We start from the raw sequence: 13,356 nt of genomic DNA on the forward strand, positions 1-13,356 counted from the left end.
CAGCGCTCACAATTAAATCATCACCTTGTGAAGTTTATTATTCACATTAAGCCAGATCCCGATTCCTGGTATTTAAAACCTCTTAATATGATAATTAAGACTTTTCTTGAATCATTTAAGATATTTAGGACTTTATTATCTTTCAATTCCAGAGCTTTGTTTCACCAAGTAACTAAATGATATTAACAAAGTTCGGAAGGAGCACGTTCAGATAGTTATCCTAATTAACACAAGAAGAGCTCATTCAGATAATCAACTCATTTAGCATCAGGAGGTATATATACAGCAGACTTGCATCTTTTCTATAAGAGTTTTCCAGCATCCCTCCACCACCCCATCTGCTCTCTTCTAACTATTCCTATCCCAACCTGGGATGGCGGGAGTTCGGGCCAAAATCCAAGCTCGGAGCCCTCCCATTGCACAGCACGCCAAATACGCATATCCTTTACTCCATTTAATTATATGCAAGTGTGAACTAATGAAATATAGGAGAGCAGTGATAATTATAACATTTTTGATTATTTGATTTAGATATTTTTGATTTTTGTCCATTTATTCAGAAAATGTTTCACCCAAAGTGGCAGATGGACATCTTTGGTTCTTGTATCATGTTTATAAATATGCATTAAAATACATATTAAAAATCAAGTTAAAAATACAGTGTAAAAACCCATCTCACAATGTGTTGTTCCATCAGCTGCACTCTGTCTAGCTGTTTTTAAAGGTCACTGTGTACAATGTCAGTGTACACTTCCTGTCCCAACTCTTTTTAGTCAACCATACCACCATCAAGCTACCAACTAAAAATAAAAATAAAATGTTTTGATTAAATGTTTAGGCTAAGGTCAGTGCAATGAACATATTCACCTGCCATCCACATTGACAGTGGTCTGATACCCTGAAGGCAGAGTGATATGGAGATCCACAGAGGGTTGAAGCATGTTTTCCTTGCTGTCTCCCCCTGAAGATCCTCCTCCGTCAGGAACGGCATTTCGGAAGATCCTGCGGGGGGCAGGCTGGGGAGGTCGAGGTGGAGGGGGGGCCTTGGCCTTCATTCTCCTCCTGTCGAATAAATTCAGAAGAGCAATGAGTAAGGATTACGTTTGATGATTAAGTGGTGCAAATATCAAGTTTTGCAATGAAGGTTCATTCTAAGCTCAGACACTCCTAAATAACCAATACCACAAAAATGGTCCAATTTCTATTGTATTTAAAAAAAAAAAAAAAAGTGCTTGTGGAAAAACCAATAACCTAACAATCTAAAGTTATGGAAAGGTTATGGAAATACATATGCTGGAAAACATAAAAGCAGGGGAATGTTTTGCTATTTAATTAAATAAAGTGATGGAAGAAGCCCTGCTGTGTGTCAGTCAGTTTAACACCACCACCAGGTTCTTTTGGAATTAACAGGGTGTTGTGCAGGGCTCCTGCAAAGCTGCAATATTTGACACCTTGAGAGTGAGAAGGTGTTGTATCATAACACTAGTTCTGGCATTCATTTGATTGCATGTTTGGTTAAGCAGCATATCAATTACCCAAACAAGAAAAGAATCACTTAAAAGGTGCAGTAAGCGATTTTTGAAAAACGCTGTTGAAAGTGCATTGGACCGAGCACCACAACACACTTGTAGCCAATCAGCAGTAGGGGGCGTTTCCACTTCTGCTATGATAAAAGAGACTCTCTTGCATTGCGTGTTTGTGCATTTTGGGGGAGGAGCAATGAAGGAAGGGCTGTGTTTATTTGGGTTGATTTCAAATATCAACAGTGTTCAACTACGATTTTCAAAAATCACATACTGCACCTTTTACTGCCAAAATAATGCTAAGGCAGATTGAGCAAGTGGTAAGTAGTACTATGGACTGATATATCAATAAATCAACAGAAAAATCTATAACTCTGTACTTGAAAGAGAAAGCATTCAAAATGCATTTATAATATTATAATAAAAACATAATATTTATAATAATGCCCAATAATATATTAGTTAATATATAGTTAAAGGGTTAGTTCACTCAAAAATGTAAATTCTGTCATCATTTACTCATCCTCATGTCATTCCAAACCAGTAAAACTTTCGTTCATCTTCGAAAAATGAAGATATTTTAAAGAAATCTGAGAGTCTCTCTATTGACAGTCCAAGAAACTACCACTTTGACCCTTCAAAAAGTGTACAAAAGAGAGTTCATTATTGTGTGTTTGTTCTCAAAGAAGAATGGTTAAAGGGATGGTTTGGAGTAAAATCAACCTAGGGTCCTTTGCACCATGACCTCAAGCCAAACACCCCCCAGTAGTGCTGGGCGGTATGACCAAAAATCCACATCACGGTATTTTTCTAAATTACACCGGTTTCAAGGTATATGACGGTATTTTTTTTTTCCAAGCATGACTGGGTGTAAAACACATTTTTCACTGAGTGAGAGAGGAAATACTGCAGTCGATTGACTTAGAATGCCCTATTTTACTGTCATGAGTGAATATTGTAGAAAAAAATCCACATTATTAATACAGGTTTGCAAGGCTGTTTACAAAGAGGTGCCAGCAGGAGGCGCTTTAGGAGCAGCAGAAATAGCGGTTTCCCCGGTAACGGCGGAGCAGCAATGCTCATAAACGCTGCTTTATCAGGAAAGATAAAGAAAGATTCAATCGTAATAACAAAGAAACTTTTCTAAAGACCGTAAGTTCACTTCAGATACATTCATATAAAAACACCCGTGCCACGTTTTGATTTTGAAATGTGCAGTGCTCATGTTTATTCAACGATGTCAATGCCAACCACAAATAGATTTTCCAAAAGGCTGTGTTGATATTGTGAACCAATGTATGGGAAACACTGTAATATAATTTGACAGCTATCAATTATAGTTTAACCTATCCATCTTCAAAGTCACGCTTAGTAACACGTGCATCACCACAGTGCAACAGAGAAAAAGGACCCTCTCAAACAGTGTCGTGCCGCGCCGCGTTCCGATCATTATTAAAGCGACATACACCGGTATTGCGGTATTTTAAAAATTCATATCATAACAAAAATAAACACGGGTATTCGGTATGAACCGGTACACCGCCCAGCACTACCCCCCAGAAGCTTTTTGTCCCTTGGTTGAACATTATTAAAGGGATACTCCACCGTTTTTTCATATTAAACTATGTTATTCCCTTAACTAAGACGAGTTGATACATACCTCTCTCGTCTCAGTGCGTGCACTAAATCGCTCTGTCTTGCGGCGAAACTTTGTTAGCCCAGTTCATTCAATATGTGCCAAGCAGAGAAGCTACCAAACACCTCCACGTTTTCCTTAATTAAATACAGTTACTCGCGTAGTGTAACTCGTCCTAGGACGGTGACACAAAACAAAACATTGCGCTTTTCTAAGCGTGTAAAATGGATAACTATATTGTATGGCGGAATACCATAGCACTTCGACTTCGGCGCAGTAATATCTTCACTCGTGAAAAATCCTCTCACCGGCCCCCGCTGCCTCTAGTGAAGATATTACTGCGCCGAAGTCGAAGTGCTTCCAAGCACTTGCTATGGTATTCCGCCATACAATATAGTTATCCATTTTACACGCTTAGAAAAGCGCAATGTTTTGTTTTGTGTCACCGTCCTAGGTCGAGTTACACTACGCGAGTAACTGTATTTAATTAGGGAAAACGTGGAGGTGTTTGGTAGCTTCTCTGCTTGGCACATATTGAATGAACTGGGCTAACAAAGTTTCGCCGCAAGACAGAGCGATTTAGTGCACGCACTGAGACGAGAGAGGTATGTATCAACTCGTCTTAGTTAAGGGAATAACATAGTTTAATATGAAAAAACGGTGGAGTATCCCTTTAAAGTTAGAGCTTATTTAGATAAATCAGCCGGATGGCTTAGTGCAGGTGCTAACGGATCCAAGGATGTATCTCGTAAATTACCCCACTAATAATGCCCAGAATGGTACCAAACTTATACAGTAGTACAAATAGGTTCTGTACTCATAAAACGAGGCATTGGAAAGTTTGTAAGTACATCTGGAGTTTATTTAAATAACACTTGCCTGACGGCTCATGCTACTGCTAACCTGGACGTCGACGTCACTTCAGGGGTTTGGGAAAAGCACGTAAAAGTCCTGGCAGAAAGCGATGCATAAGGATGTAGTGTAACGACGAATTATTATTTTTTCCGAAGTGTTGACAACTTAGTGTTAACTAATAATTGTTGCAAACTGGTCCTACCAACAAAATATTAATGCATTCCTAGAACTGGGCGTTGTTACACTACATCCTTATGCATCGCTTTCTGCCAGGACTTTTACGTGCTTTTCCCAAAAAGAGTTACGTTCCCAATGCATAAGAAACTATTTCTGTTTCAATTGTATGAGGGTTAGGATTTTCAATGAATATTGTCTATTATGTGTTGTTTCAATTTTCAGCCACTCTGTTCTCCAGTGGTTGACACTCACCATTGAAAAATCTACAGTAATGGTTGACCACCTGTTTGGAAATATACATATATTTCTAAGCATTTGATCATATAAGCACTGGATCAATGTTTCAAATGGTTTGGCGGTAAAAAGAGACTATTTCTCATGCCCCAATTACTAAGATCATGAAGTACTTGTTGTCTTGATGTAATAAACAAGGTAATGTACATTTAAGGAAAAATAATCAGTGTTTTGATTATGGTTACAGCGCTCAAGTCATCATTTTGATAATATGTTATGTGATGTCATATTATAGTGATAAAACATACTAGGCCTATCTTTTTCAAACCTGATTCAAGATAGCTTCGAGTGATTAGACTGAAATCCTCCTTTCCATCAAAACACAACATAACAAAATCTATCTGCTGACATTACATAATAGGGGTGTAACAATGTATCATGTCACAATATATCGCAATCCAAAAATGCATCAATATGTACCGTGAATAGTGACAATACGTATTGTGTATAATTCACCCAAAATGAAAATTTCTGTGAGATTTTTTTTTTTCAAGTTTACAGAGTTTTAGTGTCAGTACTACATTAAACTACAATATATAATGTTGAATATAATGTATAATAATGCAATGGGGGGAAATGAATGGGTCCTGATAATGCCAAATGTCTTATGTAACCAGTAAACATTTTAAATCTAGTCAGTGACAGAGTGCAAGCATGTTTGTCTAAAATAATTCTGTATTTTCAGCTTCAGAATCATCAATATTTTTTATTTTGGTGTCACCATTGTCTTGTGCATTGGGTTATCAGCAACAAGTGTAAGCCTATTCATTTCCACCCCCAATGTAAAATCAAATGTAGCTTTTTAATCAAGAGTACATTTTTTGTTAACCTTTTACCATATGTCTTGGAGTATCGCAATAATATCTTATCGTAAGTTCAGTATCATGAATGATATGCATCGAATCGTGACATGAGGATATCGTTACACCCCTTTTACATAATGAAGTAGAGGACAAGACAGGCAAAAAACTCTAAGAGGAATGCCTTCAAATAATCATCAACCATGTACACAAAAATCTATAAATACAGACTAGTTGTTCTAACAATTCACATATTTAACAAAATTGTAAATTTGTATGTAATTCAAAAACAGATAAATATTTGCTACATAAATTCCATAGTCCATTTTCCATTTGGGGATTTAAAAAAATAATAATAATAATAAAACTGAATAGAAAATATTTTAAGTCATAATACTGCTCTCTCAAGAAATGTGAATTAAACCTATGAGAATCCATAGGGTTTTCTTCAAATGACAACACTTTTGGTCTAAAAGCCCAGATGGGCGTCATTTAGTAAAGGGTTTTGATGAGAAGTTTAACATAACATAAATGATACACCGGTGCTCCACCACATTTTAACAGGTTAACAACATATTCAGTACTGTAGAAACCAGTTGACATATGATAATGTAATGTATTGAAGCGAACTAACCGACAATTATTTGCTCTATGACACTGCAACTAAGCAACTAAGCAACACAATTCACTGTGATATTCACTGTGAAGTTCTTTTTAATCATAATATAAGCACAGAAAGTAAAATACAACTATAGATCTTGTCTTCTATCATGACATTAAAAGGGGAAAATGGTAAACTATTAACACACTTTGAAGTAAAAAGAATTCATACTTCAGTCATACTTCATAGGCCCCAAACATCATACCACAAAACCTCTCTCACGTTCAATGCCACATCGACACCCAAATACTGATAACCGGATAAGCGCTCTTTTCAGTTCAAGCAAATTCTCTTTCCGCAGTGCAAATATTAGCAGTAGATAAAACCATCCTACTACTGTCAAAGCAGCCGTTAGAGTAGTCCGAATCCAGAAAGCACACAGGAGACTAGCTACTGGAACATGGAGCGTCTACGGACCTGGAAGACACTTCTGGCCAGCTGAGAGGTGCAGATCATGTGAGAATGCCAAAAACCTTGGACCTCGACTCCTCGAGCACGTCCAGTTAATGATTTATAAAGACTTGTGCTAAAATGCCTGCTATCAACACGCTGTTGTGTCATTCACTGATTATGCAACGGACACTGCCCTCTGCCCCGGAACTGTCAATGGAATGACCAACTACTCCAAAACAGACCAAATGAACACAATGATTTCAATGAGACACAACACAGGAAATATCTGAAAAATTAAGTCTGAATTTGAATTTGAATTTGAGTAATTAAGCTTGCTTATCGGCTTGTTATACTACCGGTTATGAGGGACAATACGGTATGATATTTTGGTCACACTTTAGATAAGGGTCCAATTCTCCTTATTAACTAACTATTAACTACTACCTCAATAAACTCCTAATTACTGCTTATTACCAGTTATTAAAGTAGTTGTTAAGTTTAGTTATTGTGTAAGATTAAGGGATGTAGAATAAGGCCATGCAGAATAAGGCATTAATATGTGCTTTATAAGTACTAATAAACAGCCAATAGCATAGTAATATGCATGCCAATAATAACCAACTAGTTAATAGTGTGAATTGGACATTAAACTAAAGGGTTACTGAAATTTTATATCGGATTCAAGGAGAAACATTACGAATGAAACTTGCTTGACACTTGAACAGTTGCTATATCAACATCCTAACGAAGAGAATACACTTAAAAATGCTCAATATGTCTGTGAATAGTCATCTTTGATGCTCTTGAGGAAATTATGACAGATTTTTTATTGTTGGGTGAACTATCCTTTTAAGACATTATAATGAAATCTGTGTTCTATTTATTACAAAATTATAATACATTATAATATAATTATTTATGAAACGCAACATACAGGAATAAGGTAAAGTGTTATTAATAGTTCTTCAAATTATAAGTCATGCTCATTAGTTATGCTCAAGAAAGGCAGACATGTAGCAAAACTTTGGCACCTGTTGGGATAGTGTTCTCATGTAGGATGTGTGTACTAAGTGTGGAAGAACACACCTCCGGTGCTGACAGGAACAGGAGGTTTTGAAAGTGTGGTTTTGTACCGAGCTCAGTCACTGCTCAGATCGCACACCTTGTCCAACAAAGAGCCCTTTAGGCATGAGCCAGCTTCCCTGGGAGAGCAGGAAACTCTCAGCTTCTCAGCTGGCAGCTCCAAACACACAGCCTTCACTGCGACTGGGTTACTAATGGGATTGACTTTGTCCTTTAGAGATGAATTAGCTTTCACTGCATTGACGGATACATTTTCACTCTATAACTTGCTCCTTCAACTACTGTTGTCACGATACCGGAATTTCTAACTTTGATATGATATCTGGAAAAATAACAATATTCCATTACATTTTCAATACCACAGAGAAAACTGCTATAATGTTTTTTCATTATTATTTTTTCATAATTTCTTGGTAATTTTGTTGCAATAGCACAGGGAGGCTAAATTTACATGTCACTAATATAATAAGAACAAATAAACAAATTGTAAACGATAGCATGAATAAATACAATAGAATGAAGATACAAATTAAATAAACATGGATACGTTTGGGTCTAACAGCCTATTCAGATAAGAAAATCTGAATAGGTTTCCGTTCCAAAACTGTGTTAACCTTAATACTTGCCAAAATAGACATTTTGACATAATTTTGTGTGTATTTGATCGTTTGTGCAATAAAAAAGAAATACATTTGACACTCACAAGCTGATATATAGATCAGTGGTGCATGCACTTTTGGTGTGAGCATGAAACCTGTGGGAAACAGAGTCCTGCACGGGTCCGATTTTGTAAATCCGCACCCGCCCATACCCACAGTGCTTAAAGCCGCATCCGACCCGTTTTCCGACAGCAGCACTGATTAAAATCCGCACCCAACCCGACCCGCTTAAAAAAGAACCGACCACCCGACCTGCAACCGAAATAAAATCAGTTTAGACTATCACATTATAGACACACTTACAAAAATGTTTATTGCCAGGTCATACAGAAGTTATTACACGACAATTAACACAAGGACAACTTCAGCCGAAGCTGTCAAAAGGCCGGTACATGAAGAACATGGCTAACGTTACCACAAAACTGAGTAGCCTAATAACATTTTACCAATCGAACAGACGCAGCTACAACACTATATCTGCCACGCAATTTCATCTAGCCCACATCTGACAATTTTGGGTTCAAACACGCCCTGCACACCACACATAGCCTACTTATCAGTGTTAAATTTGAAAAATACTGTTTGATAGAACTGCTTGGTTTGTTACCACAGTTATCTGCGTGCTTCCTAAGCGATGAAGTTCCACATTTTCGGCTATCCAACACGAAAATGCATGCAGCAAAGCCTTTCACAATATTGTTTTCTTCAGATAACTCCAAATTTCTCCCACACACTGGACTTGATTTTTGATGACGTATTGTCGACAACTTTACCATCTCCACTAGCTATTCTTTTCTTCAACTCCTCAGCATCCATCTCGACGACTGCAAGCAGATCGCGCGCGCGGTTATGATGAATTTTTAGTAGGTAGAGACTCCTGGGAGGGCGTGGGCACAAATAAACTGATGTGGATTTTAAATTATTTTATCAACTTGAAATACAGGCATATTTTTGTAGATGTGTTCTTAAATATATGCATATATTTTTACGTTTGCACATGATTGTTTTAAACCCGTGTTTAGACCCGTGTTTACCCCGTGTCCGACCCGACCCGCATCTGACACACTTGGATATTTTTCACCCGTTTGAGCAAAATTTGCGGGTCACCCGTCGGGTACCCGAACCCGTGCAGGACTCTGGTGGGAAATTAGTCAAATTAAGCGCAATACCTGTAAACCCACACCGAAATGCAGGCCCTGTGACACCAACACTATTCATCAGGAGCTAATGAAATGAGTCAGTAAGAGGGTGTGTGTCATTTTGCCATCAGAAAGAAGAGAGAGCGGGAATGCACAGCTTAACACTTTTTAGACCAGGGTTCCTCAAATCTGAGTTTAGTTCCAACTCTAATCAAACGCACCTGAACAAGCTAATCAAGGTCTTCAAAGTTACAATAAAATTGCAAATAGGTGAGTTTGAACAGGTTCTGAACTTTGAGGAACCCTGGACAAGACCGACACTGACTTTTGACATCAATGCTATTTTAGTCTTTTGTCAATGAAAGAGATGCATAGTCAATTATTGTTATTTTTTAAGCAAGTGAATGTGACTTAAGTTTTATGAAAGGTTAATGCTCTATCAAGTTTCAAAATAAAGTACCACCTAAACTCTAACCTAAACCTAACAATGTTAACAAAAGCAAACGTGAGATAACGCATTTGCTGAGGCAAGCATAGCATTTTATCTGGCTGCTACAAGTTTTTGAGCTCTTTTAAGGTGAAAGAACTGAAAAAAACATAAATGTCAAAACTTCTCAAGGCCCCAAAAAACATCAGACCCCAGAGGGTTAAATAACATATTTCAATTCAGCAACAAAATCTGGGATGAACTGGGGGGGTTTTTTCAGCACATTTACGGCTTAAATAGGAGACTGGCTTATCCTGGCCCAGACTCTCAAGAGCATTTGCTTTGACATTGGGATGTCTTCCTTGCTCATCTTGTATCTCTGAGGTTGAGACTCAAGAAAAGCATTCTCTCTCCAGCCCAGAGGACAACCTCCTTAGGGGTTGTATGGGACTTGCTCACTACGGTGACTAGAGCCCGACCGATATATCGGTGGGCCGATATTATCGGCCGATATTAGGCATTTTCCAAACTATCGGTATCAGCATTTATAACGGCCGATAAATGAATATTTAAAAATAATAATAAAAGCGGACGAAACACCCTGCAACCATGTTATGAGTGTTGGCGCTGCATAGTTTGTCCACCAGAGCGCACTCTACAAGGAAGACTGCTAACATCAATGAGCTTGGAAATCACAACGAACTTATTCTGCCTAAATAAAGTAATGATTACTGTATTTATAACTAGCATATCTGTAGTTCCAGTCCCTGCATTGTAAAACGTAAGTTAGGCACGCGAGGAGTGAACATTTAGACATAGAGAAAAAGTATCAAACATAGCAGCTAGCCTGTGCATAAAAGTTAGCTTTTCTTTTAAAAGACTAGTTCGTGACTAGTCGAGTCACGAACGCCATGCTAAGTGAGCTGGTCGATAGGAATTACGTTTGTGAAATCTAACGTAGCACGGCGTTCGTGACTCGACTAGTCGAGACTGTTTTCCTAGATGATGCCTGTAAACGCGTAATGTACTGTCTTTATAAAGTATCTTCTTATTAAACTGTCTGTACACTTACAAAGTTCTCAATGCTTCGGTTTGCATGTAGGGACCCTCATTATGCTACCGTGTTAGTGTGAGGCTATTTTGAGCCTTGTTAGTGGTATTAACTAGCGATTCACTTTTACTTACTCTGTGCCCCATATACTAGCGTTATAAGCTAATCTGTTTTTAGAGATAAAACTATTTACATTCGATTTTCATGAAACAGGGAACGATCGACTCGGTAACCATGTGTTAATTACCTCACATAATGTATTTAGTGCATCACTAAGTAGTAGATTTTAGAAGGCAGGCAGCAAATGATGATTGAAAATGGTTTGTTATAGCTTGATGGAATAGATGGATAGAATTAGGAGTGACCTTTGTCTTGTTTAATAATAATAATACAAATGATGATGATAATAATAATATCATCATCATTGATTTTTTTTAAATCATTACTGTCAATATTAATAATAATAGTTGATTTTTTTTTGTTCAAAGGACTTTAAGTTTCATATCTTAAGTTTGTATTTTTAATATACATTATATTTATCAGAACTTTAATATATTCTGTTCTGTTGTGACAATAGTCTAATAGTCTAATAGTTTAAAAGTTAATTTAAAATATATATATATATATATTTTTAAACTGCATTATATTATTTTAGTAAGGCTGAGGACTCTTAAATAACTACAAATAACTAATGTTAGGGAAAATCTGTTCATGTTTTGTTACACGTTTCTGGATTTAAAAAAAATATATATATCGGCCGATATATCGGAATATCGGATTTTTAAATCACCAAATATTTGTATCGGTATCGGCCTTAAAAATCCTTTATCGGTCGGGCTCTAACGGTGACCTGTCTTTGGTACAACTGTCTCCCGCATGTGTCGAGACCATCTTAAACAACCCGAGCAATATCAGGCTAGGTCAGGAAATTACTTTATCACTTTCAAAGAATTCTAGGTTTTATGGCAGCTGCGTCCACAGTGATACCTATGGGCCTTCTGCACATGAAACCACTTTCTGTTGTGGCTCAAGGCCAGGGAATTTCATCCAAGGGCCAATCCCCAAAGGCAAATAAGGGTTACGTGCCACCGGCTCCGTTCCCATTCTATGTGGCTCAGACCCCGGTTCCTCACCTTGGGTCCCATTCTAGGTGCATGTTGTTGTCGCAAGATGCTAACAACAGATACTTCCTGTACGGGCTGGAGAGCAATCTTAGATGGCCATCCAGCCCAAGGGATCTGGAGGGGTCATCATCTCGATTGGCACATCAATTGCCTCAAATTGATGGCTGTATTTTTAGCCCTGAAGTACTTTCTCCAATAGCTAAGGGGCTAACATGTCCTAGTGCGAGTGACGCAACATTCTCATTTTCCACTAGATATTTTCCTCTACTTTGGCATGCTCTGACCACTAAGGAGCGAATGTACAGTGACGTGACATAACTGCCAGATTCAAACTGTGCTTTTGCACTATGGCTGGTGCTGAGCCAAAGACGGACGCGCTCAGCGCTTGTCATATATCATAACTATTCAGTGTTGTTAACTACATAATGTTTATTTTAGGTTTCAGACATTTAAATACATATAATTTATAGCAAAACAATACATTTATAGTTTGTAAAATACACAAATGGTGTCTATGGAAGCAGCAATAACAATCCATTCAAATATATTTTCCGACGTGGAAAGATGGTTTATCTCATGGCTATTACTTCTTTAAGGAGAACTGGGGATTTGCAGGCTCTGTCAGTTTTACCATCATGCTTAGACTTTGACCCTGGACTGGTCAAAGCTATTTTGCACCCTCGCCCAGAATATCTACCTAAAGTTCCATTCTCGACCATCCGGTCATTCTTGAAGCCTTCTGACCTCCACCTTTCACTACACTCGAGAAGGAGAAACTTCACAGACTGTGTCCAGTCCATGCTCTTCAGACTCACATCCACCGCACTAGCCAGTGGCGTAAGTCAGAGCAACTCTTCATTTGCTATGGGGGCCGCAACCGGGGGGCAGCCGCCACCAAGCAAACGATGTCACACTGAGTGAGAGATGCCATTGCTCTAGCCTAGGGATGGGCAATATATTACCGTTTGCGATATACCGGTAAAAATTTTCCTCACAATAAGAATTAGTCTTCCCGCAATAATAACGATAAAACCTAGTTGATGAAGGGACCCATTCTCAGCTCACGCGCATGGTGAGGAACTACCTCTACAATCTGGAACTGGTACACACAGATATATTTTCACTCGCCCGTCTCACCGAAAACTGACTGAGCGCTTGAGAATACGCTCTCCATCAAGCGATCCGTAAACCGCACTATTTCGGTTCATCTCAATGAATGCCCAGTGTATATAAATTAGCATTGCTTAACATAATTAACATGCTTTATATTTTGAAATGTAAAATAGCCTATCTATAGCAAAAGAAAAAGCAATGCTTTAACAAAATGAATAAAACATATATTTGTTATGAAGCAGTGCAGGACAATGCAGTACATTTGTTATGTGCAGGTTTTTTTTTTGTGTTTTATATAAGATAGGGTACAATATGCAAAAACAAGTACACAAAAAGGTAAAAAAAAAAAAAAAAAAAAAAATTACAATTAAACAAAGATACACATTATATACACAGTGCTTTAATTTATAACACTGCATAT

At 37.8% G+C, this 13,356-nt stretch overlaps 1 protein-coding gene across 6 annotated transcripts in view; it reads right to left on the reverse strand.

Annotated features, from left to right (window-relative positions):
• Positions 1-13,356, reverse strand: part of cobl (cordon-bleu WH2 repeat protein) — a 127,280-nt gene that overhangs the window by 74,973 nt on the left and 38,951 nt on the right. For 3 of the 6 annotated variants that reach the window (XM_084089559.1, XM_084089558.1, XM_084089555.1), the window contains exon 4: positions 868-1,062. In XM_084089559.1, coding sequence (XP_083945685.1) covers positions 868-1,062 — 195 coding nt within the window. Of the gene's footprint in view, positions 1-867; positions 1,063-6,280; positions 6,485-13,356 lie in introns of those variants that run through there. The other 3 variants (XM_084089560.1, XM_084089556.1, XM_084089557.1) reach the window with 2 other exon arrangements.

The sequence above is a fragment of the Abramis brama genome (assembly GCF_963993115.1).
Source record: "Abramis brama genome assembly, chromosome: 17".
Taxonomy (NCBI): domain Eukaryota; kingdom Metazoa; phylum Chordata; class Actinopteri; order Cypriniformes; family Leuciscidae; genus Abramis; species Abramis brama.